The 27,138-nt window shown below is 36.6% G+C and overlaps 1 protein-coding gene across 2 annotated transcripts in view; it reads right to left on the reverse strand.

The window, feature by feature from the left end:
* Positions 1-24,041, reverse strand: part of COG6 (component of oligomeric golgi complex 6) — a 53,856-nt gene extending 29,815 nt beyond the window's left edge. Inside the window, exons 1-10 of one of the 2 annotated variants that reach the window (XM_058829583.1) lie at positions 23,877-24,041; positions 23,176-23,319; positions 22,769-22,840; positions 19,354-19,412; positions 9,211-9,322; positions 7,177-7,259; positions 6,871-6,941; positions 5,617-5,710; positions 855-983; positions 652-743 (exon numbers count right to left, since the gene is read on the reverse strand). In XM_058829583.1, coding sequence (XP_058685566.1) covers positions 652-743; positions 855-983; positions 5,617-5,710; positions 6,871-6,941; positions 7,177-7,259; positions 9,211-9,322; positions 19,354-19,412; positions 22,769-22,840; positions 23,176-23,319; positions 23,877-24,002 — 982 coding nt within the window. In that variant the 5' untranslated portion in view covers positions 24,003-24,041. Of the gene's footprint in view, positions 1-651; positions 744-854; positions 984-5,616; positions 5,711-6,870; positions 6,942-7,176; positions 7,260-9,210; positions 9,323-19,353; positions 19,413-22,768; positions 22,841-23,175; positions 23,320-23,655; positions 23,788-23,876 lie in introns of those variants that run through there. The other variant, XM_058829584.1, reaches the window with a different exon arrangement.
* Between the last annotated feature and the right edge of the window lie 3,097 nt (positions 24,042-27,138).

The following is a 27,138-nucleotide window of genomic DNA, read 5'->3' on the forward strand; positions in this document are numbered from 1 at the left end:
TCTCTGAAACTATAGTGGCAAATCATACTCTTCTACAGGATAAAAGTCTTTAAAGTATAGGTTCAATCTACTGAAAATAAAGCAAAGGGGCTGAAGACTAAGCATGAGAATCTGCAGCTCTGAAATGAAGGACAGTTTTGATATTAAAAAGCTTCACCTATCTGTGAGCAGCCTACTTCAACCTCCATAGACCTGAAATGATGTTAAATGACAGATGAAAATTCCATTTTCCTTCTAGCACAGAATGAAGAGACTTATAGAAACAAATAATTATATTTAAAAAAATTACTAAACAAAAGAGCAAAGGCATAATAAAAATCCTCAACATAATATGCAATGTTTTCAAGGAGATATGTATTCATATATATTACAATTTCTGCACTCTCAACTATGCTCTAAAATGTCTCTTTCTAAATTTAATGTAAACCTGTTGTAAGTACAGTAAAATAAAATGAGTGCATTTTGAAATACTCTTCTTTTGTTATGGGCCTTCTTCTGGCAGAATGCAACCACCAGCTATTCTGATATTATTTTTAGGAAAATTTAAACTCAGACTTGTAACTGAAGCCCAACCTAAGAAATTAGTTGCACTTTTTTACTTATCACAGACTTACTATCACTTCACAATTTACGTTTTAAAACCACTACTACCTTGAATAGTCACAAGCTTTAACATAGCTTCTAAGTGTTCTTTTTCAGAAGCTGTAGCTTGATGCAACCAGGCCAGCATGTCTCCTACATACCTAAACAAAGACAGAAATTTTGGTGTAAATTAGTGGTTTATGGTGTCAGGAATTCAAAATGACAACAACAAAAAAAAGATTATTTCATATACATTCTTGTTAGCACTGTACCTCAGAGGATCATGAGAGTGCATTTCAATAGGGCGGGGAGTACCTCCCAGACCTCCTCTAGTAAGGGCATCTATAAAGCCACGGACCACAGCACTCCTTCTAGCTGTTCCAAACTCATCCAGCGTGTATCTGTTATTGAAACATGAAAACAGGTTAAAAAAATCCAGTTTGTCTCATCACAGTTGATTAGTTCAGCCTCACAGCTAATACAAGTAAACATTTTTATAGTTCCAGAAAGCTTGCATCAATGTGTCTATTATAAAACATTCAAAACCATCTGATGATGTCAGAATTTCTATCATCCTGCTCTACCTATAGTGCATCTGACAAACTGGAGAAAAGAAGACAAATTTCATGTTGTCACCTGTCTACTCTAGACCAAATGTGTAGGATATGACAAGACTTTGGATATTGCAGACAAGTGCTATAATATATAGTCATATATATATACGCATAGACACTGTCCTTCTTTCTTGGTTGGATACTCTTAGCTTCCAGACTAAGACTGTCAGATTATTTTTTATGGGGGCTTTCTACTGAATTTGAACAATTTTTCTAATGTGCCTCCTCTGATACCATTGCAAAATAGACTGAAAGAAGTACTTGGCACTGTGTTTCCTACACAGGAGCATTGGCAAAGGCTCTAGTCTTGCCAGGATCAGGTTACTATTACTGAAAAAGGAAAAGGGGCTGAGGGAAGTAAATGAAGTGACTGCTTCTGCAGTGTCCTGGGGTGCATCAGGCACAGCATGGCCAGCTGGGCAAGGGAGGGGACTGTCCCACTGTGCTCTGAGCTGGGGTGGCCCCACCTCGTGTCTTGTGTGCAGTTTTGGATGCCACAATATAAACAAGACATTGAGAGAGTGTTCAAAAGAGGACCGCAAGGATGGTGAAGGGCCTTGAGGGGAAGCTGTATGAGGAGTGGCTGAGGTCACTCAGTCTGTTCAGTCTGGAGGAGACTGAGGGGAGATCTCACTGCAGTTACAACTTCCTCAGGAGGGGAAGGGGAGGGCAGGCACTGATCTCTTCTCTCTGGTGACCTGTGACAGGGCCCAAGGGAGAGGCCTGAAGTTGTCAAGAGAGGTTTAGGTTGGAGACTAAAAAAAAAGTTCATCACCCAGAGTGTGGCTGGGCACTGGAAGGGGCTCCCCAGGGAACTGATCACAGCACCAGCCTGACAGAGCCCAGGAAGTGTTTGGACAATGCTCTCAGGCACATGGTGTGACTCCTGGGGATGGTGCTTTGCAGGACCAGGAGCTGGACTTCATGATCCTTGTGGGTCTCCTACAACTCAGCATATTCTGTGCTTTTCTTGACCCCACTGAATAGATACTAAAGAGAACTTTTCCTTGACCCTCCCATTACCTTACCCCACAGAAATAAATAAATGAAAACTCAGGTTTTCGATGTTTGTTCACATAAGCATCTTTGACAGGTTTGGGACTCCTGTTTGCATACGGTCCAGCTGACTGACAGAAGAAAGAATTTATTGCACTGCAACACAAAGCTTCTTCCTTCTAGACTACCACACAACTAGTAGTAGTAGGAACAGACTTACATTCATTTGATAGTTTTCACTGATTTTACTCAAAGCTAGCTAACCCAATCTAGCTAACCCAACCTTAGCCAGATATTTAATGGATGAACAATTACAGCCCAGAATGCACTATCTCAAATGGCTTGCTGGTGGTAGAGGAGGTGCCAATAACTTACACATGGCTCATTTCTGGAGCAGGCTATCTTTCTGTTGGTATTGAAGCATGAAAGCCAGTGAAGGATGGGAAATGAAACACTGGTAATATCCCAATTATATTTGCAAGCCACAGAACATACTTATTTTTTTAAAAAAACAAGCATTTTGAACAACCCACAAACTACAGGGGAGAGAAAGAGAATACATATTACAGTTTATTTTTCCAATATAACTGAAAATTGTCAAAGAGTAAGCATGGTGTCACTTTGCCACTTGACAGCCACCAGAAGAATATATATGAAATAATATTAATAAAAACAATGTTCTTCACTGACTTACTTAAGTCTGCATTTAATAAGCACTGCATTCACATTTAACAGAGCCGGAGAACAAAATTTAAAAGAAAATAATATATGATTTAAAAAATGTTTGACATAAAGTTCAATTAGATTTCTACTCTGCTATAAAAAGAGGGAACTTTTAGTTCTGTTCTTTTTAAAGCTAATTATTATTTGAAAGAGGTGGAGAAAGCACACTGAAGAATTTGGAAATTTCTTTTGAAGCATTTTTCTTTATACACTGTATTTGTAAAGTTGGAGAGTAAATATCTGCAATTGATAAAAGTCTAACAAAAAATTCTAATAAATTATTATTTACAAAAAATTGCAATTAAAAGTGGAAGAGATCTAGGATCTGCCAAGTGTCCACTGTCTAGAAGGAGCAGTATTGGAGTGAAAAATCTCAAGCGTCTGTAGAAACCATTACGCTTTTTCTTTTCCTCTCCAATATACAGCTATACAATAGACCATTAAATATACAGCAGTAGAACAGATCTTGTGATCGTTATTAGTTCTGAAAACAGCATTCAATAATGATAATTTTGTTTTATAAAGGAAACTACTAATTTTCCTTTTGCTCACAGTAGAGCTGGGTATAACCATTACAAAATCCTGCACGTTAAAAAATTCAGCAGTAACTATTATTTACACTAGAACACACTATTTACTACTATGTTATTACACATACTCATGTTTGGAGAAGAAAACAACATTTGGATTTTTTTCAACCCAGCTTTAATGTTTAAAATATACAGTAATGATCACTGGGGAAAGAGGAAGGAAAAAAAAACCTTTGTAGACCTGGGTAGATGATGGAACACTGCTTTCAGCTATGTCTCCATGCATTTTCTAGGAAACAGTTTTCAATTTTCCTGTTAGAGCCAGGAAGTGAAAACCAATCTGAAATGTTTATTTTACATCCCTACTGACTGCAGTTCCAAAAAGTCCATCCAAGGTGCAATCCTTCTGACACTTTTAGTTGACAAGATGTAAGTCAATGTAAGGAAACAAGAATTTGTAGATTTGTTTCTAAACTCCTGCCCTCTCCATCTTACTCACTTTTACTCAATTGAATCACGATCTTTATCAGAGGCAAGGATAGTGACTTGGAAGGAAAGTGTTTAGTTCACACAGCACTGCTAATACACAAAAAACAATCCAAAATTATTTCCTTCTGTGACTTAACTTCTACATTATGAACTTAGCAATTTGTTACTTAAAGATATACAAAAAATTTTGGAAGGGAATAAACTAAATCTTGAGATTTAAAATGTAAAGCCTCAGTACTGCAATTTTGATAATATGCTGTAGCAATAATTAAGCTTGATAATCTATGATGGGAGACACGTGGCTGCATCATCTACAATAATGTTTATTTTTGCCCTTTTGGCAGAGGAAAGGTCTTACCTTTCAAGTTCTATCTTTGTTAATACTATTACTATTGTTTGTGACAGAAGTGTCAGAGAAAAAAATTCACTTTTGCAGATTCATTTTAAACTAGTAGTGGATTTATACAGAAGATGGGGTTTTCTTTCCTTGAACTAAGAAACTAAAACAATCATTTTATGAAGCTACAAAGTATCATCATTCAACAAAGTATTTATTACAGAAAATAAAACTTCATCTAAAAAGAATCCTATAAAATGTTGTTGCCAGTGTAGTGACTGATCTTTTGCAGCTGTAAAAGTGGGTGAGGTGAGAATGCAAGAAAGGACTGCAATTCCCAGCTATGGCAAGAAGTACTGCAACACACCACATCCAACAGCTGGGGAGGTCAAGTGACATCACTTCTCCCTCACATTAACCAGCAGAGCTGACAGAGCGTGTCCAGTTCTCAGCTTTCTCTCACACTGACAGCATTTTTCACGTCCACATGCCCTATGCATTTTTCCTGTGAAGGGCTCCATGGAGCTTTACAGCATCATGTACCTTCACACTGACACTTAAATACAAGAGTAGCCTTTGAAAGGCTGCCTGTTACTCTACTGTCCTGGATACCTGTGGCTGAAAGTAATTTTCAATGGTTGCAAAATGTTATGAATGTATTGAAAAAAAATTAAAGAATACCCAACAAAAATCAAAAGCCCAAAACCCAAAGCAGTGTAAATAACCACTTCAGGGATGGTCACCTCAATAAACAGTTCTTACAGTGCCACCTGGTGGTTCACTCTCCTAAGCACCATTTCATTTACTTCAACAACAGCAATTCAGAACACTAGTATTTCACACAGATATAGATATATAAATTCCTCTACACTTCAGAGGCCTATATGTAGAATCTTTTTAATAGTTTACTGTATAACTCATAATGGAAGACATTCTTACTACCACAAGCACTTAAGTAAATGCTAATTAGCGTTTACCAATTTTTATTTTGGGGATTTAAATGATACAATCACATGTTTTGAACAGGATATTTTACTTCAGAAAAATCCTAGAATGAGAGTGCAGAAATTCACAATTCATTTAAATTAAAACAGTCTGACATTTTAATTAGAAACTTGTAAGTTAGAAAAAGTCCAATTTTCTGTATCATAATTATGTCAAAAAGACTTCTGAAATTCAAAGCAGTTAAAATACTATTTTTTATAACTTAAGTTTCTGGGTAGTTTTGAATTTGGTACAGGACCAAAGTGCTACCAGCCCTGGCATTGTAATTCATGCCCACCTTGAAGTTTTATAAGCTCCAAATACTAGCTTCTGTTAGAGATAATAGCAAACATTTACTTACTTGTACAAGACAGGTCTGTCTTGTAAGGCTTCCATGGCTTGAGCGAGAACTGGAGAAATGTCACATGATTCTTGTGTCAATGTCCTGCATTCATCTATAAAACACCAACACAAATAAAAGCACATTCTTCACACTGTAATACATTTTATACAAGCTGTCAAACAAGAAAATGAGTTAAAAACTCAAAGGCTTTTAATTTTGAAGGCTTCAGAATATGCTACCTGGGCTACTTAGTGTTAATACAATTAAATTCCCCTGCAAACAGTACTGTAAAATGCATGTCCATCACAAATTTCAACAATAAAAAGATCAAAGGAATCTTACTATTTGATCATGCCCACAAAAAAATGTTGACTCATTCAACCTTCAGAATTTTACTGGGCTCCTTTATAACCATTTACCACATTTCAGGTAAACTATTAAGAAAAAAATGGAGCAAGTAGTTAAGCAAGCTATTTGTTTTGTCATTTAGTTCTGTTATTTTTTTTCATTCATGAAAATAACTATATAATCTTGTATGTTCCAGGCAAGAATGTGGAAATAATATAAATGAAATCAAACACTGGCAGAAAAACAGTAATTTTTCATAAGGGTGAAACATCACTTTTCAGCATCCACTGATGAAGAGCTAATGAACCTAAAAATCACACTGCACCATTTTTTTCCCCCGTGAATCTTACTGTGAGACAGTCTTTGGCTCCAGAGAAGAGGGAAGTAATAAAAAAAGAAAAAAAATATTTGACAATATCAAGGTGTTATATTGAGCATGAATGGCTACATGCAGAGTACATATGCAAAACAAAACAAAACAAACTTGCTGTCTTTCAACAGAGCATCCTGACACAAGATGGTGTCTTTTTTTTTTTTCTTTTTTAAAAGTAATCCACCATTCCTCCCACTAAAATCTTACTACCAAATCATTAAAACCAACAACTTCCCTCTAACTTATAAGGAAATGAAATTCAATACAATTAAAAATTTGTCTGGATTACCAAACTGTAATAGTTGCCCTTTGTGGAAAGCCATCTACTAAAAACACAAACAAATAATCCACTTTTATAATAATGAAATTGGCCCAAAAAAAAGGAGAGAATTGCCAATTAACTGTTTGGTTCAAAACACATCTTTCCCTAACAAGGAAACCAAAATGTTAATGTATCTTGGAAAGGGTTTGTGCTAAGTTCAATCCACATGAAGGAATTAAAGGAATCATTATAATAATATTCATAAACATAAAAACATTCTTAGTCCTACTTTGAGTCCATCTGTAAAGTCGTTCATAAGATGTCTCTTGCAGTAAAGCCATCTGTTCCATAATTTCCAAGCTACAAGACAAAAAAAAAGTTTATTTGCAAATACTATTTTAGGCAGCACTAGCAAAGGGATGTGCAAGTCAAATTAAACATACCATTATTAAAATTCTGAGTTTTTTTTTTTTTTGTGAAAAATTCTATATATTTCTGTATATATTCTGTCATATGAAGCAAAGAATGAGATCCTGCTTTAACTTCTGCTTTTAACTGTAAATGGTTCTCTTGCATTCATTTAAGTAGGACTCACCCCGCCCTTTGCTGATTTGTTCGGAGGAGAATCTTGACATCATCATGAATTTGCTTTACTCGTCTCAAAGATTTAAAAAAATCCTAAATCAATTTAAAAACAAAATACAAGCATCATGTAAAAGCAGTAATTTCTATTCAAATCTCTAGCACTCTATACTCCCTTTCTCAATTCCATTCCTAAATTTCTTGCAGGCCTGTGTTCCAAATGCTGCTTTTAAAATTCACACCTCGCCTTGTTTCCCATTGTATCAAACTTTCCTTAAAAAAAAAAAAAGCACTAAAGATCTGTTTTCAACCTGTCTCGTGAAGTATGTGTGCTTCATGTCCATTAGGTACCTGTAGGGAGATTTTGAGGACACTGCTATGCATTATATCACTGTCTCCCATTACTGTTAGCAACTACGGAACAAAATGAAACACTACAAAGTACAATGATTACAGTGTTATATTTTTTGTATTCATAAAATGGGGTAACTATTTCTTAAAAAACAATTTAAAAACACATTTAAAATAGACTAGACTAAGGTTTTCCAGGACAACCTTTCCCTGTGGAGTAACTCAACAGCAGCAGTGAAAAAAACCCAACCAAACCCTAAAAGACAAGGACACATGGCTAAGAAGGTTACTTTGTTAGTTTCAGAGTACAAATGGAAAGCCAGTAACATTTTCAAACACGCCTTCTTATAAAGACATATTTCAAATGACTTGGAGGAGACCATCTATTTCAGATACAACTGGTACATCTTTGGTGATTTGAACACAATGAGTTTGCTCAGGAAAGCAGTTTTATTTTGGTTCAGGTCACATAAAAATAGACATATTCTACGTAAAACAGACCAGCAATTTAATCTACTGCCTTGCATTAATTGTGTTAAAGACCATGTTTATAAAAACCCAAAGCACTCTTCCTTTGGGAAATAAGAAAATTTTGTCAGAAATCTGACTAAAGGTGTTTTAAGCACACTGGTTGACTCTGTCACACACGTGATACTACTGAAGCCTGCCAACTAAAGCAGAAGGACTGTTTTATCTCAGTTGCTTCTGCACATTTTTTAGACAAAGTATCAAAAAGACCAGCCCTCACTGGCTCCAAAAAAATCATGCAGTAATCGGCACAGCGTTACTGTCATTCTACCCTGCAATAGGCACTTTCTAGAAACTTGAATGTTCTTTCGTGGCAATAGTAGTACAAAAGCATACAGCAATTACTCAAGTGCACAATTATTTAGCATATTCCATTTATGCTTTCATTAGCACTGTTTATGGTTATCAGCTCCGTGTTTTTAATAGTGCTTTAACTGCAAACAGGATGCCTGTGGAAATGAGATAAATCTGGAGTACCTGCTGAGACACTACGTGAAGCTTTCCATGCAGCTACAGTAATAAAACAGCCCATTCAGTAAACTCAATTCTTTCATTATTCAGTTTGCCTTTAATGTAGAATGAGTTTCTTTATACTGTGTCTTCTTATTCAAACCGTAACGTATTCCAAAACTCGTTTTGGAAGGTGGCTAAAGTGAATAAGCACCTAGTATCTTTAGCAACCAAGTATCATTGAGGGAAAGTCTCAGCTTCTGTTGTCTCAAGTCACTGAATACCTATACACATTAATATGTAAAATTTACACACACATGCACAGTGGCAGTATTAGAGAGCTGCAAGCTTCTCATTTGCTTTGAGTGTCATGAAGTTTTAAAATGTTTTCACTGAAAATTCAGACTTCATAAAGGTCTTTTTGAAGGGTAGAACCATAGGAGAACTCCTTTGCGTCAAACTGATTACATGAGAGCCCATTTGCCTCAAACTCATTACATCGTTACAAAAACTATAATTTAACGTTGATTTTCTGTCTCTTTACTTGAATCTCTCATCACGCATTTCAAACTCAATGGAAATTCACAATTCTGTTAAAAGGTACATTCCTCCATAAAAAAATTAAATCTCAAACTGAAAATAGTATCTTGTGTACAATTCAGTTAGGGTATTTCTACATTTTAGTTCAGGGCAAAGATTTTAATGTTCATTGAGCTACCTCAGTAATTGGCTCATCTTTAGTGCCTCGAAGCAGATTCATTTCATCCGGTGTCAGCTGGAATTTTGCTATGAATGCATCTGCAACTTGTGCTTTCATTTCTAATCTCTGACTGTAATAAAACAAAGTGAAGAGGATATTAGCTTTTTATGCTTATCTCAAAGACTTATTTTTCATATTCATACTTTTGAAAATATAACCAGCATCCGAAATTGGTATTATTAAATCATAATATCACATTCTTGCCATCAAACACTTGAGTTGCTTTTTCACATTCAACTTTCTATTAAACTGACGCAGATTATTCAGTAAAGACAATATAGAGGTATGTTAACACATTTGAAAATTACTAAATTCTTTAAAATTACATTCCTTTAGCATTTGTATCATAAATTATCCAGATACATATCTGTATATGTCTATATATAGATATATACATGTGTATAACACCTGCTAAGTTGATACAAGCTGCAAGTTGTAACGCTTACTGTTATTTCCTTTCAAATTCACGGAGGAAACAAAAAGCCTATAGCATCCAAAATTACTAAATTAACCGTAGATTAATCTCCTTTTCTGCAGACCACATCCATTTCTTTGTAACACCATACAGCTGGAATGCTGATTTACTAATGTCACAAGCAACCACAATGCAATGGCCAAATCTCTTGTTCCTGAAATAAGCACAGCCAGGATGCAATATGCAAACACCATTGCTAGGGCAGCATCTTCCTGCACGCATTTCCTGCACGCCTTACAACCAGAGAAAGACCCAAATGGAATGGACTGGGACTCCTGTAGCAACAGAAAGTTTGCTTGAACTGTGGTTTGAGCACACAGTATTCCAGGAAATAAAGACTACTTTTTCAGGACATTGAGAAGGCACTAATTAGTTATTTGCAGAAGAATAAAGCTCAATTCCTTTAGGATCATTTCATCTTTCAATGTGATATAATTACTACAGGATTAATATATTGTTATCACAGGGTGGTGAGACAGGCAAGTGTACTTTTATATACTGTATAATTAAATTTCCTTGCAAGATCAAAGCTTAAAAAGTAACCTTTCACTCATTTACCCCTTCCCTACTATCCATCTAGTGTCTGAACTTCATTCAGCTACAAAGAATGGAAAACTGGCTTCACTTCAGTAGACATGGATGACTTTCCCACCCTGAAGTTCCATGAACTCTTTTAGAGATCAGATTCAATGTTTGGCAATTGTCAATGCTCTAGCACAGTGAACAGTGAGAGGGACAGAAATACAAAATCCAGCAGCACTTCAACAGTAAAATCTATGTAAATCGAAAGGGGAAAAGCAAGCTAATACTTCTAAGTTACACAGAAGAGACCTAATCAAAAAGGAAAACAAAAAACTCATGCTTTAATACCACACCTTGAATTGATAATTCAGTTTTCACTGGGGTTCTAAGCAAATATGATTTTTTCTTTACATTGACAGTTTTGCAATGCTTAAAATCAACCTATTTAATTTTCTCTAAGTAAACGCTACAATTCCAAATTTTGGGTTCCCGTGAAGTCAAATGTTTCTCAGGCAAGGAATAAGAGTGATGGAGGATGATTTTAACCAACTATACAGGCAGATGCGTCCATGAAAATTCCTGGCACTTTCCAACATAGCAGAAGGGGAATGAACAACACCATTTTGAACAAATTCAGTAAATTTTCTGCAGGAAGATTTATGTGGCAAAATCTGAAGAGAGCAAGTCATACTGTAAGAGGCAAAAAGACAAGTGGTCTACAAAACATGCAAGAAACAGACAAGAAGATATTAGCAGGAGTATTTTTAAATCAGTATTAGGCCTGTGAGAGATGTTCTGAGGATAACTATGAAATTCTCTCAACACAGATGAAAGATAGGGCAGGTCTGCTCTGCACTAACATACTCAATGCAATGATGTGTAAGCCATGCTACTCAGGCTGCTTCAGTCATCCCTGCTCATCCCTGCCCTGTACGGACCTTCCCACTGTGCCTGGCCCACTGTTTACTGCATCATGTAGTGAATCAGGTCAGGGAACAAATCTGGCAGGAAAAAAATCCAGAAGTCCTTACTTCTTGGGGATGAAGATTACAAGTATTTTCTAATTCAGTTTACCACAGCCTGTGCTAAGGGACTGGGGTGTGCTAGTGCCAGAAGCCGTCAGAGGCAAGAAGGCATTGACTTCACTGCTGCTACAAAACTCTTACAAAAACTACACTTCAGAACTCCTCTAGGATATAAGAAGAGCTCATTTCAATTGTCAGTTACAACTACTACTAATAATAATCAAAATCATAAATATTAAGACTCAGGAAAACCCTAGAGGCATCAAGATGGCTACTCAAATTGAAAATCAGCCAAGGACACTTAAAATTTAACATAATGATGCTGCTCTTAACAAAGCATTCCTATTTCACACTGTTTGCTGAACAAGTCTAATGCCTCAACATCACCATCACTGTATTTGGCTGAAAGAACAGAAAATGTAAATTAGTGAATTAACGTCAATAGTTGCTCCAAGTCTCTCTTGGAATGAAAGTATCAATTTAACATAAATCCACAAATCTGAAAATAGACTGGATTACCCCTCCCTTTAGGTAAGAGAATGAAGGTAGCAAAGAAATGAGAAAAGGCAAATGAAAGGCCTTCTTTGGGTTCAATTGAAACAAATCTTCCACAAAGAGGGGAGCAGATGGGGTGCTGAGAAACTTTTCCATTATTTGAGTATGTGCACTCTTGAGTGCATAGACTTTTAGGTGCTCTTAGAGAAGATCTGCAAATATTTACTATTGTCTTCTGTTCTTCAGATTTTTTGAATGTATACCTCCACCAAACTGGGGGTAAGAGGAAGTCTGATTTTAAGAAGTGTAGTATACTGGGCATAATGGTTTTCTCTGTTTTCAGGTGGAATTAGGGTTGTGGTAGAAGGAACAGAGTCAGGAACTGTACAAACAGCATGCTCGTCAGTCCGTCCGGGAACTCTCTGCCCTGTTTTACTCCTCCATTATACAAAAAAAACCAGTCTTGCTAATCAATATCTCTCCTTCTCCAAGTCCTCACTCTTCACAGTTCTCCCTCCACTTTTGCTGCTATGGAAAACAAGGCTTGATCAAACACCATGGTTTAAAGCCATTCCCATCCCTGGCTGTGTCTTGGGCTAAGGCCTGGCATAACCACACATTGATGGACTCCATGCGCTCTCAATAATTAACTTTTATAAAATACAATCAATACATTAAACTCAAGCACACTGGGCAAGCTAAGCTTCAGAATGTACTCACAAGATAACAACCTCAAGGTGGCAGCAATGTTTCATTCGCTTTTCTCAAGATAGTGAGTGGGAAGTGGTGACAAATATCTCTCCTAAACAAAAACATATTTTGATAAAGCTGTTGCGATTGGGCTCTTTACAAAATACACAGGATTTCAAAGAGCTTTTAAAAAAAAAAATTCAGTTTCAGAACCCAGGTCAGCCAGTTCTGCTTGAGATGACTGTTAAAAGGTCCCATGATTATCCATCTGCACAAGAGACCCTACATCCTAGATGATTCATTAGGAAAAAAACCCGTAAATTATACATATCTTCAGTGTTTACCTGGCAGTGTACAGTATTACTGAGACAAATACACTCAAATATGTATTCAATTTTTATACATATATATATTTATTTCCTCACACCCAAGCTAACATATTTAACTAGAATTGAATCTATCTTACTAAGGCAGGGCAATGGATTAAAGTGTCACTCAAGGTTGCTGTAATCATTTCACTACAGTAAGTGCCTTACAAAACACAATGCAGGTAACAACAAAAGCCAGTGTAAGGCTGTCTTACATATAACCCACAGCAGACAGTACCTGTGCGCAGAAAATTGGACATTTCAAGATGCACTGGCCTTTCTGTAGACAAAATAATTTCTAAATTTTAAGCAGTGCAGTACAGCTGGGAAAGGCCATACAATGTTGTTACCCCAAATTTTATATATATATATTTATTTTTTTTTTTAACAAAGTTAATCCTGTATGAAGGACCAAAACTAATAGCTTATGGGAAGCCTGCATTGCTGCAAAAGGGAAGTGCCAAGTGTTGGTAGCATTTAGAACTTGGGCAAAGGACAGGATTCCAACGAAGAACAATTTTCCCCATTTTGATCGTTACCAGGGAGACAGAATTCTTTTGCAAGAGAACTCAAAAGGCTGGGAAAACTGCACTTCATGCACTTTTCCCTTGAATGAAATACAAATGTGCACTGTTTGTTAGGATTATCACCTAGACAGCTCAAAAATGAGGTGGAGAAGAAGCAGACTTTTCCAAAGCTTAATTTTATCTTGCCACCACATACAGCATAAAAATCTGATAGTTTCTTCTACCTAGGATGAATCAGAGCATTCTGCTGTTGATTTGTTGTTTCAAAACTTACAATGTTTTGAAAGTACATTTGTACTTTCAATTTGTGGTACTGAGGATTCAACACATTTTTAAAGCCTCAGGACAATGGAGTATTCCTAACTCATATGTAAATAACAATAATTTTTAACAGACTTGTATAAAGCTGCACAATTATTTTTCTGTCATATGAAAAGCAAATATACAAGATTCTGTAAAAAATCATTTACACACAAGCATTAGAAAACTGTTCTTAAGAGTAAGTACAGGTGCAAAAGTGCATTTGTAAATGCTAAGAACAAATGTTTTATTCTGCATTTTATCTGTCAAATACATCTCTTATTGAAATAGAACTGAAATACTGTGAGGAAGTATTCAGTGACCCATTCCATCATAAAATAAAATTATGAAATAATTATGAAATAGTCTCCTTAATTAAAAAATAGGAAGACATAAAAAAACCAGTGAATTGTCTAATGTTTCCAGAATACAAGAAAATAGCAGTAATAGTAAAGAAGGCTTTACTGAGACCTCATCTGGAAAAAAACCCACAATCCTGATCATCTGTGTCCAAGAACAATGGATTCTCATTAGACCACAGCTAGCAGGGTGATCATGGGAATGGAAAAACTAATTTATCACAGGAGATGAAGGCAGCGGTTAAGACAAAGCACAAGATGAGAAAACAGTGAATTTATATCCAACAGTTAGGTTGGAAATCAGGGAAAGGCTTTTACTGGAAAGAACGAGCTTTTGGAAAAAGTGTTCCACAAACAGTAACACACACAACATGCAAAAATAATGCACTAGTTATGTGTTGAACAGCTGATGAGTTTACCAAAGCCATCATGCAAATAATAGCTGGCAGCAGGAGAGTGGACTTGAACTTAGAAGGTTTCTCCCATCTGTAACATCTATCTGAAGACAGATAGCCCAAAATGCTGCAGCCCTGCCATCCCATACTTTCTGTGATAAAAATAAATGGGGAAAAATTGAAAACGCTAAATCAAAAGTTAAGCAATACATCAGCACTGATTAAAGTGATTAAAATCTTATCAAGCAGATTACCAAACACTAGAATAAAAAAGCTTAAATGTTGTAAATAAATTTGAGAAATTCAATAATTTTCTACTTTTATACTGATAAGGCTTACTCTAAATATGATGAGTATGCATCTACAGATTTTTTTTGACAAAATTTTCATATGCAGAGTTTTGCAGCAATCACGTGATATATACAGATACAGATATACAAACACACACTGTAGATCAGTGTTTGACAACGGTTAAGATCCACAATCCATGGTTTAATGGTTTCTTAGTTGTGCACAGAGATTAAGTTTAAAAATCTATTTCCAATGAACACATTCTTTTCCATCTTGTGGAAATGAGCTATTTGGTATTTCCATATCAAACAGACTGGTATCTTCAGTTTATCTTTTATAAAATCTGATATTAAGCCACTTGAAAGGGGCCTGCTTAGTCTAGCTTCAAATTTGCCATTAAATTCAAAAATGTTGCCAAAGGCATGAAAATTACACACTGTTCTCTACATCCACTTGGAATAAGATCAAATGAGTTTAAGCTGCAGCAAAAGAACTAAATCAGATAGTAGGAAAACAATATAACCAAAATCAATTTCCAGTGAAGACCACAGACTCTCTGTTCCTGGGCTTTTCTTCTCAAAGCACATCAGACAAACATCAGCCAAGAATGATACCATATAACTGATTCTGCACTTCTCATGAATGTTTCTCAACCTGTAAAACCATGCCTCATGTCATACTGACCAAGAGTACTTCATGGCTCAACAGAGTTGCCAGGAAGAAAAGCTGGCAAGAAAATAAGGCTTTGCAAATTCTCTGCTGGTCATGGCTAGAATGTGACAAGTTAGTTGTTTGGTTTTTTTTCTTTCAGATCCATTTTATTCCTCTGTTATACCTTGTCACCTATGCTTTACTTTGGTACAAATCAGAATAGAAAATGAGCCTCAGAATTTCAAATCTTCACCCTCTCCCACACGGAATTATAATTAAGTTTAGGCAATCACTGCTTTTTCTCATGAAGCACATCTAAAGGAATAAATGTAAATACAAGTTTCAAAAGGTCAACATATGAAATACAACTCATCAATGCAGACTACCAGATCACCACTTCTCGTAGCACAGGGTAATAAAAGCAAAAAAAGCTCTGTAACCTGCTACAAATAGTGCTGAATTTCCTGCATCATTTCCAAATTGATTAGACAAAAAAGAATTTGTTAAGAAAGAAAAAAGTCTTTTTCCTTTCACCACCAAGAGACAAGGATGAGAGATCAGTAGTGTAGCACTACCGAAGCAGATGTTCACTTAGAAACATTTTTCCCAAGACTTCTGAGCTTGTATTGAGCATAGAGGTGACGGTCAAATAATTGACTAAATTCCAAGAATGATGTTAGTTATTTTTTAAATAAAGATCAAGCCTGAATGTAATGTAATCCAATTAAAACAAACTGAAGTTCACACATTCCTGTCTGGGAATCATATTTAATTGTATGTGAAAAAGTAAAACAACCCCAAAGCTATGTAAATGGTTTTTTTTCAATCAATATAATTAACAATGATTCTGACCCCAAAACACAAATTTTGCTCTGTTTCAGAACACAATTAAGAGAGTAGTAAAATAAGATAGTTTGTAAAGGTGTACAAGTGCATAATCTCCACAAAAGGTCTGAATCAGTAGCCTGACTCAAGAAATATCTGTCTGAGCCATTATTTCATAACAGTTTCCAGAGTATTGTGGCTTTTCCTTCTAGAACATTAATCCTAGCCCTCAACAACTTCTGCTTTTCTGCAAACTTCTGTCAGTGAAGCTCCTAAGCATATCCATTCACTTACATAACTGCTCCTACTTAATTCTATAAGAATTAATATTTCAAGTGTTACCTTCTTGTCTCTCTTCTCAATTGTTACATTGATGACTGTAACTTGTGGCTAACCTAAAAAACACCACATCATCTTGCACAACATCTTATTATTAAAAGACTGGTATAATTACTATAAAGTCAGGCTTCTGGAATTCTGCATAGAGTATTTGGAACTAAAGTTATTTGTCTGATGGGAAATTACTGAACTCTGGGACACTTGTTTTTTATGCAAAGTGAAGTAGTTCAGTATTGCAAGTTTTCAGCCTCACACCATAAAAAAACTAAAAAACAAACAAACAAACAAAACAAAAAAAACCAAAAACAAAAAAAAACCAAAAAACCCCCACACAAATAACAAAAACAAACAGAAAACAAACAAACCCCAAAAAAACTGGAGTGAAGTATAACAAGAGAACCAGAGAACCAACAAGTTGGAGGAAGCTATTATTAAAATCTCACTTCAAGGAGCAAGATCCTTTTTCTGTCAGCCTGCTAGAAATAGCAATTAAACAAACCCACATTTAAAGCACAACAGATGTTCATTGTTTAAAAACAAAGTAATCTCCTCATTACTATACATAAAAAACCTAATGCAACCTGAAAGCAATATTAATGTGCTCAAGTAGAAGTAGACAAATCTACTGAAGATACTGAAATGGATTTTTAATAATAACCAGAAATTGCCTACATTAACTCAGATTTTCTTTATTATAGAAGTTGCTATGAAATACATTAAAATGAACACTCTATTCAAAACTCTATGTTACTCAGAAGCAATAACTTAACCTTTTGTTATGAAGAGATGGATTGGATGTCTGGACTACTTTATTTCACACTACATGGTTCTATTAAGTCATGGTAAGTCTCAGTTTTAAAGAATAAAGGAAGAAAGCCCCATCCCAATTCCCTATATGCTAAGCAGATACCATAATTTGAATAGTATGAAGGAAAACTGTTTCAAATGTACAGCAGTTTTAACTAGACTTCACAGAAGAAATAAATTCAGAATAAGCAACCTAACTGACCAAAGAAATACACCAACTCTGACATATTCACAAACATGCAACTGTATTAATTACTTTTAAAATTTGTTATCTAAATAAGTCCCTGTATTTAGCATTTATGCCAAAGCAGGTCTAAAGCTCACAAACTAAGTAACAAGAAAAAGAAAGTCCTGCAAAGCAAAAACCCAAGAATGCAGAAGTTTTAATCTAAATCTGAGACAAATATCTGATTTTCTATCCCAAATATTTACCTACATGTCATAAATTCACGTATTTCACCAATACAGGAAGTTCCAAAGTGCTCATCAGGACTACCTACAGGAAACTCCAGGTGGGCAGCTCTACCTTCAAACCACAAATCTGAGAGACTAGGATAACCAACAAGAGCTCAGGTAAGAAGCTTTGGAAACTGAAAACCATCTTGAAATACAACTAATTACATAGATGATAATACAATGCCAAAACTACTTAGTATAAAAACCTAGTACTTGCACGGAGCCACTCCTTTTCAAGTACTGCAAAAAAGGAAAATAATCTAAATTTCTAGTTACCGTAGCTGTATGGAATGCATCTGGAAGTTTACAGTCCCCCTTCAGTTTCAGATCATTGAATAAAATCCTAACATTTTTCCACCTACAAAAACACAGTCATTTTTAGCAGAAAGTCTTTTAAGTAAACTATAGTGCAAGTAAGGACTGTAGTGCAGAGGTACTGATGTACAGTCTACATAATCTCCTTTAATGGAATTTAAGGCAAATTAGACATACACCACTTGGGACTGGTCCTGGTATCTCCCATTCTGTTTCAGAACAAGGAATCAAAGCAGCCTTCCTTTTCTTGAGACTACAAAATATATGACTATTTCTCTGTCCTACTACTTCACATACTCATATTCAAAATGATATATTTTCTAAGACTTCTAAAGTGTCTTTAACAAATCATTCACTTTATATGAACCAGCATTTCATTTTATGCCGTTATTTTACAATCAAAGTTTAAAATATGTACAGATTAGACTCCAACTTCATATTCAGACATAATCCATTTCCTACTGAAGCTCATATCATAAACCTACTGATTTTGAAAGCTCACTGAGAGCTATCCAAAACCGTAAGTTCTACTAGAAACTTACTACTGCAAAATTATTTCTAACCTCCAGTGAACTGTATATAATTTTCCAAAGAAAAGGCAAGGAGATTCATTCTTCTACACTAAGAAAACTTGAAGCTATAAAACCATATATCCTAGCCATAGAAACAATAAAGACTGCTTGAATCCGTCATTGGCTATTATATACTTCTCAGGAATAAAAACACTGAGAAGAGAAAAATACAAATCTTTTCTTCCACAGGACGTTGAAGAACCAATGGAAAAAGTGGTCTGTGCTAGGCTCATTGAACAGCACTCCTGTATTTTACAATCACCTTTAAATATGGCAGAATAGGTTAGAATCCAGCTTTGCATTCCCTCATACAGTCCCTGAAAAAGAGAGAGCTTTCCACTGGATATGAAGCATTAGTAACAAGAAGCCTGTCAAACTGATGAGAAATTGAGTTGGTCCATATCTATTATGACACAATATAACTTACATTATCAACAGACTTTAGGCAAAGCACACCCCTATTTAGCATGTACTACCACTGTAACAGATTGTTTTTCCTAAAAAGACAATTTTTATTGAAACAAATGCTAACAGACACTCTTACCATCTTGGATCATTTAGCAATAAGCTAATAAGAGCACAACTGAGCTAAAAACACATATAGTATTGAAAAAAACCTCGAAGTCATAAATCAAAGAGTCAGAGCCACATCTAAAATAAAATTCTATCAAATAAGGTGGTATACATACTTTTCTGCCTGGAGTTTTGTGGTTTTTACAATCAAGTCCTGGGTTTGTTCCTTTGCTGCCTAGAATACAATTAGAATTGTTAAGCAGGTGAAAACCACAAACATATCAACTGTATTAAACAATCTTTAAAACAGGTAATACTTTTTAAGCTTTCTGAGTACAAGGCATTTAAAGAGTATACTCTTAGAAACAAAAGGCCTTCTTGAAACAAGTATTCATTAACTCTCCCTATGTCCAGGCTGTAAAAAAATAAATTTTTATCCTTATCCATATATATTTTCACATTTATATAAATTTATATTCACACAGTTTGTTTTTAATTTATATTTAATAGAGAAACATTATAAATATTAGAAATAATTCTGATTATTTTGTTTGCCCATCAACTGCAAATTGCTGTCACAAAATAAAAAAATGAAACAAATTCCTTTGGATGCTAAACTTCCCAGTACCAGTGTCCACACAGACCTTTAAGAAAAGATCATGAACACAGCCCTGTTAGTCTGAACAAGCCTAGCTCTACAGTCCAACATCTTTCAGAGCTGCATAGACCAAGGATAACTATTAGGAAAAATTTCTTCACTGAAAAAGTGGACAGGCATTGGAACAGGCTGCCCAGGGAAGTGGTTGAGTCACCATCCTTGAAGATACTTGAAAGATGTGTAGGTGTAGCACTGGGGGACATGGGATAGCGGTGGACTTGGCAGTGCTGGGTTGGACTCGATCTCAGAAGTCTTTCCCAATCTAAATGATTCTACCATTCTAAGAGCAATTCACTTAGGAAGTTAATCACAGCCCTAAATATTAAAAAGATGGCAGTGCAAGGGAATCCATGCAGAAACAATTCTGCATCAGACAGCAACTACATAACTAAAAGGATTGCTGCAACTGAAGTTAAAGAGTTCTGAAACTTTCTGCCCTGTGAAAAGCTGTAAGACACGCAGAATTTCTGGCTTCACACTGGATGCCAGCAGAGATCCCTCATGCAGAAAAATTGAGATGATTTAACAAAAAAAATTTCTAAAATCAAAATGCATTCAATACAGAATAATACTCCAAGTGAAGAGGTGGAAATGGCAATAATGACGTTCTGTGTGAATAATTTCAATACTGTATTATAGCCAAATTACAGCGTGCCAAATTGAAGATGCCAGTCTTGAGACCACTGAGAGGTTTAACAAAATTATCTGATTCATTTCAGCCTTTCTATCTGCCACTACATCAGTTACAACAGAAAAGCAGTCAAGGTACAGGAATGCTTTGAAAGGTGAAAGTAGGACTGTAACAATTCATGTCCAATTTAACTGCAAATTTTAATAAACAAAAAAAGAAGAAATTTGCTTCTTTTCTATTACTTTCTGGGCAGAAGTACTGATTACCACAAACAATTCTAACAGTAGGACAGCAGAAAAGAAGGAACAACATTTTTTTCTGAATCTAGCTAGATATACCAGGAAGCCAGTTTTCACATATGTGCATTCAAATACACACCAGATATTGTCATTGTTTTATGTATGAAACGTAAGAGCTTCCATCTAACCAAATTAACTGTCAGAAATGAGCCAGATATGCTAGAAAAATCATAAAGTTGGATTTGACGTTTCTTGTATATCCAAAACAAAAATATTTTTCTCTTCGTCCCCACTTCAGTATATTAATTAACAATTTCATTATACTTCAGCCCCACTGAATTCCATTTCAGCACTTGGTCTTTCTCTCCCTTTCAGTCACTATATTTATCAAGTCACTGTCCTAAAATCAGATGCGAAAATACATGGTTATTTAGATCAGATGGTACTATAAACTTACAAAATAAACTAAGAAAAACTTACTTAGATAAGCTTATAAAATAACAAAGCTAAAAAGCTTTTTGACTTATCCAAATATACTCCCTTTTGTGTCCTGCATTTGTTCTGCTTTCTTAATATACTGCTCTCTTTGCACATTTTCCTGCGTTATGTGCCCAAAATCCTCCTCTTTGTATCTTCTATTTGCTCTACCTAGCTAATTTTTGTCTTCTTACTCAGTTTGAGCACATGCCTGCAAGTCTTCCTATCCTATTACAGAGAAAGTACCAGAGTATTTCACAACTGAGTGCTAGTTCATGAGCTTATTAACTTTACATTCATACAAAGAAAATATGGATTGAATCAAGACAAGTTATGAGTTCTACAGAGCTCTAGAGGAAACCTCCTGTGGGGCATGGAACAAAACTACCTACTGACTTTAACAGAAAAAGGAATCTCTGCAGGGTGGCTCTACTCTGGGAAATGAAAAAAAAAAAAATAAAAACCACAGACGACAGTTACACTTCATGATTTAAAGACAGAAAAGAGCAAAAATCTGCATGGACACTTGACTCATTTCCACATCTAAGAGCTTAGTCTAACAGTTCCTGAACTGCACTAGGGAATATATCCACATTAACAATGTTCAAAAAGATCTGAGACCTCTGAGGCACATTACCCAGTTCCTTCCAAAACTGAAAATTAAGTACTGCAGTTGGCTACACTGTACTCTCACATTTTTTGGTACAAGTTCATCAAGTACAAGCATTTGTACAATGACCACAAAACCTATTTATCAAAGAGGACATCTAATATCCACACACACATATTTGGAGAGGAAAACAACTGTTTTCACAGGATTTTTTTGGTGAAGGATTCTTATTCACATACTATAACTTATGTGCTGTATTGGAAACAGGTTTGGTTTGGCAGAACTTCTACATTTCAGCATCCATAAGCCATTTATATTCATCACTGCATTGAATTTTGAACTCGTACCCTAAAACCAAGCCAGGTTTAGTAATGCACCATAAACCACAAATTTCCTACACTCCCCAGCCAGGAACATTACAGATTCAGGATTAAGGTGAAACAGAATTGGTTTTGTTGCATATCAGCATTCCAAGACAATGTTAAGAAACAAAACCAAAAAAACCTGAAGATGCACACCAGATTTGTCTCCCTCTTTGAATTACCAGATACTTTCATAGGAATATACTGGATATACTGAGGTATTTATATGAACACATAACAGACACAGTCAGTGCAAAAGCCATTTTAAATGGAAATATGCAAATCTAAGTTTAAATTTAAAATTTAATTTTAAATTTAAATCTGACACACATCCAATCTAATAAAATATTTTCTCTCCGCTGATGTACACATGGATATCACATTGCTATTCTCAAAATAACTATGGCTGCATTTTGAAAGAAATTAAAATTACTTCATTGACACATTTTCTAAACAAGTAAAAAGAAGCATATTAATACTCCAAAGTAACATAATATGCATACCATGGAAACATCTTGGTGCTGCTGTTAAGACACAAAAATAACTCTTGGTCCTTTTAAAAGCAGTCACATCTCAAAAGGAAAAATATTCAAAGTACTCCATTTATATATTACCTTCAAACGACTGGACATGTCTTCACAGCAGCTGCTCATTGCTTGCACATCTTCATTTATACTCTCGAGTTCCTAAATAAGTTCAAATAATGTTTTTTCATCAGAAATGCTGTGTCTAGGCCCAGCTTACCACCACCACTAGATGCCCCAGGTACAAGGAACATTGTCTCTCTAGGCTCCCTGTTAGTCAGTGCAGAGTAATGCACCTCTAAATATCAACATTCACTCAGGACTTGGATCTGTTTGACACATCCAATGCAACACTTCCAACAAATGAAACAATTCTAGTGTAAAAGTATAGCTGTTCTGAAAAGTTAAAATGTCTCTTAGTCCTTTTTTCTTTTTTTAAACTTCAAATCACATGGCAGTACTCCTGGAAAATAGCTAGTCATGCTGCAAAGCATTACCTCTTTAACTTGCTTGAATATGTGCACAAATTCTTCATTTATGGCCAAGCTTCGTCGTTCAATGTCTCCACGCAGGTTCCTTCGGGTGCGCAAACTGTTTTCCACAAAAAAGGTCGAGAGAGCCTTGAGTGCTTCCAGCATTTCCTAGAAAATAAAAAAGGACCTTCAGTTTGCATGCAGTTACAAAGAAGCAGGTTAAATAGTCTGTACCCACCCCAAGCTCATGGTCTTATTAAAAATGAAGCAAACCAGGTAAATGGTTTTAGAAAAAAACCTTAACACACTCCACATCAGTTGGAAAACAGCTAAAGTAATTGCTTAGCCTTTCTTCTTCTCTTATAACAGAAAACTTGGTCCACAATTTTACAGTAGCTTTAACCAATAAGACTACTTTCTGTAAATGAATGACCTATCCACAGCGAGAAAACATTTAAATAACAAAAAACTTGAGAACTGCCCTCCGAGGCAGGTAATACAAACCTCCCTACGATCTGAAGGGATAAAACAGGAGCGTGGCATGTTGCTGGAGAAGCGGGAACTAATTTTATTTGTAATTAATTCTGCAAAGGGCCGCCCGCAGCTCCGCAGCGGAACTGAGGGTACGGCAGGACTCGCCTCCCCGCCGCGAAGCCTGTCGGGGCCCGCGGCCCCTGACGGCTCATCCGGCCCCCACCGCCTCCCTCCGCCGCCGCCCGTCCCACCTTGTCATTGTCCAGGCGCGTCTCCAGGATCTTGTTGAGCTTGCGGGACAGCGGGTTGGTGCCGGGAGCAGCCGGGAGTCCCGGGGCGGGAGCGGCGGGCGGCGGTGGCGCGGCAGTGTCGGCCATGGCTGCGGCCCTCCCCGGTCCCAGCGCTGCCACGCGGAGCGGCTCCGGCGGAAACGCGCTCCGAGCATTTGGTTCCGGCCTAAGGCAGGCCGGCTGTAGAGCCAGGCCTCACCCGGAGCCAGGCGGCACTCGGTGTTTTTCTGTTTACTCTTTTGTTTTTATTGATAAAATAAAAATACATAGAAATTTAAATATTAATAATTTAAAAATATTATTATCTCTTTTGTATTAGCTAACAGCAGTGGATGTTAATATGTGTCAAAACGAGAAGGCTGTCTCGTTTCTGCTGTGCATTTACTGACACAGAGGTGAACTCCCAAGGTCTCCTCATAGCTCCAGAGCACAAAATCACAGAGTCAGTCAAGTTGAAAAAGATCTCTGAGATCATCGAGTCCAGCCTATGACCTAACTTCCCCATGTCAAGCAGACCACGGCGCTGAGTGCCATGTCCAGTGTTTCCCTAAACAGCTCCAGGGACAGGGACTCCACCATCTCCCTGGGCACTCCATTCCAATGCCCAATGACCCTCTCCCAAGAAATTCCTCCTACCATCCAGCCTAAACCTCCCCTGGTCCAGCTTAAGACCGTGACCTCTCATATTGTCCCTTGTCCCATCTGGAATGCTGAGGCGCAGCTGAGGGATTTCTGTGGGCTTTTCCAAAGGACAGAAAGCAGGTACACAGATAAAGGTAAGATGCTATGGAAAGAAGATGACTTACCCATGCACAGCTATTATATAAGAAGGCACAGGTTCCACCAGCTGTGAAAACAACATTACCTTTCTATTTTTGTGATGGTGTGTAGTAAAAACCCAAAAATTCAAGCAGTAGCTTAATTCTTCGGGAGTTTGGGGATTTCATGTTTTTCTTCTGAAGACCCTTCCTGAAAATAACTGCAACCAGGTCAAGTAGACATTGCCTTTATGCCCAAGGTGGAGCACTGAGCTTCTGAATGGTTTTATTCATTAATTATTTGTTCTTTTAGTTTGAGTCATTTACCTCAAAGAAAAACTGTATGACCAGAGCGCTTGAAAACTTAGCGTGATGGAGACAGTGATAGGATATTTTTCTATTTAATTTTTGTTTGTTTGTTTGCTTCCTCACATGGATCCTCTACATAAAAAGCCAGCTTTTCCTAACAGTCTGTGTAGTGCCTTGTTTCTACTCTTGGCTAGTCAGCAAAGAGGTTTTAAAGCATTTTCAGACACCTTGTTTTCCTTAGTTTCTGTTTCTCATCCCCCTATTACACTGATGTTATCTCCTTCTAGGTGTCCTTCTGACTAAGCTTCCAGGAGCCAGGATCTCACTTCTCCATGTCAGAAGAGATGAAACAGCCTGTAGTCATCACAGGTGTAAGCAATTAATACTTAAGCATGTCAAGAAAATCCTATTATTAGAAAGATTCCCTCCCACCTATAAGCTGGATGTTGTTAGTTGTTTGAACAACACTTCAAATGTTGTTAACCTGATGGATGAGTTGACTGAGTGAAGGCACACCTTGAGGTCAGAAAGGCTCCAACATCTGAAACACAAGTGTCAGATAAATTACAACCATTGCCAAGTCTTGTCCAACAAGTTATACCACAAACATACAAGGAGCCAGAAAGAATTCCCTCTATTAGTTGGTACATACATTTTCTTTTGAAGCAACCAGGTCTGTTTTGAGGTGCTTCTCAATGGGTGCGCATTTCTTCAAGAATGTGTTTTGTGAGCCAGAATACTTCTAGCTAATGTAAAACATTGGGCTGACAGGAACCAATGGAGTTTTGAAACAGCATATGTTTATCTATGCATGTGTTCTTTTGAAAAAAAAAATGAGAAGAAATAACCAAGGGATCGCTTTTTACCTCTCACAAGTCTAAAAGGTGTACGAGGATACCAGTGCTTGTATCTTGTTCATCTTTTAGGAATATTAGATGCAGCTATAAAAAGAAATCCTCTCTTTTCCTGATACGAATAATATTTGCAGGGTATATTTTTCCTCAAAACAGATTTTTTAAAACCTGTTTTAAAATGCAAATGTGACTGCAATGAAGTCACCATCTAGAACTCAGCTGTCATGCCATGTCTTGTATGCTTCACAAAGGTGGTTTTGGCATGACATTCTTACCAGTCTGCTTGCCCACCAGCAAATATCCTGTAAAATCAGTTGGATGTACACTGTGGGATAAAATGCTTGGGATTTTGTGATCTGTAACTGCAAGAAGATACTTTGATTTCAGTTATCAGTTTTTGTGTGTCAATGATAGACTGTGTAGTGTGTGTAATTTACTCCACTGCAAGTTCCCTTAACAAAGCTTGACAGAGAAGCAGAACTACAGGTGTCAGTAAAGAAATGTCTGGCACAGGGTGTTTTCTGTTAATTTTCTTATCTCAGTTCCTTACTATGGCGGTTTCTGGTTTTGTGGGCTTTCCCTCTCAGACAGCAAAACTGTTTGACAACTGTTACTGCTGTGCAGCTGGTGAAAGTGTTCACAAACCACTCATTTGGTGCTGACAGGAGCTCGGTTCAGCCTGCAGAACAAGGTGTGGTCAGGAATGTCACCTGCTGTTTATGTAGCCAAAGCTAGTAAATGCTGCTTTCAAATGATTGGGAGTACATGCACTTTCTGAAGACAAAGAAAGGTTTGTAGTAGTAATCTGAATTTGTTCCACAAAAGGCTAAGTAGTAATAAAACTTCAGTGGATGAATAGGTTGAGTGGGGTCAAAGACATAGCTGGATGAATTTCCTGACCCTGTGGCAAATGAGGAGTGACAAAGCAGGATGTAAAGAAAATATTTTCTTAAAGAAGAAGGAATAGCCCTGTTTTTGGGTATGGTCACAGGCAAATGAGAGTGAGAAAGGAAGATTTCTGTGATGAAGGAAAAAGAAAATGTGCAAATACACTAAAGGGAGGGAGGGAGGGAGGGAGGGAGGGAGGGAAGGAAGGGGAGGGAGGGAAGGAAGGGGAGGGAGGGAGGGAAGGAGGGAAGGACTAATGCAGAGCTTGCCTCAGTATGACGCACAGAGCACATAGGAATGGGAAGCATTATGAAGCCAGGGATGTGAAAAGTCATACAACAAATGCCCATAATTAGTTGTATTTTTCTTACAGTATAATAGATAAAAATAATTTGACAATGCTATTTTTGCATA

The sequence above is a fragment of the Poecile atricapillus genome, chromosome 1 (assembly GCF_030490865.1).
Source record: "Poecile atricapillus isolate bPoeAtr1 chromosome 1, bPoeAtr1.hap1, whole genome shotgun sequence".
NCBI classification, from domain to species: Eukaryota; Metazoa; Chordata; class Aves; order Passeriformes; family Paridae; genus Poecile; species Poecile atricapillus.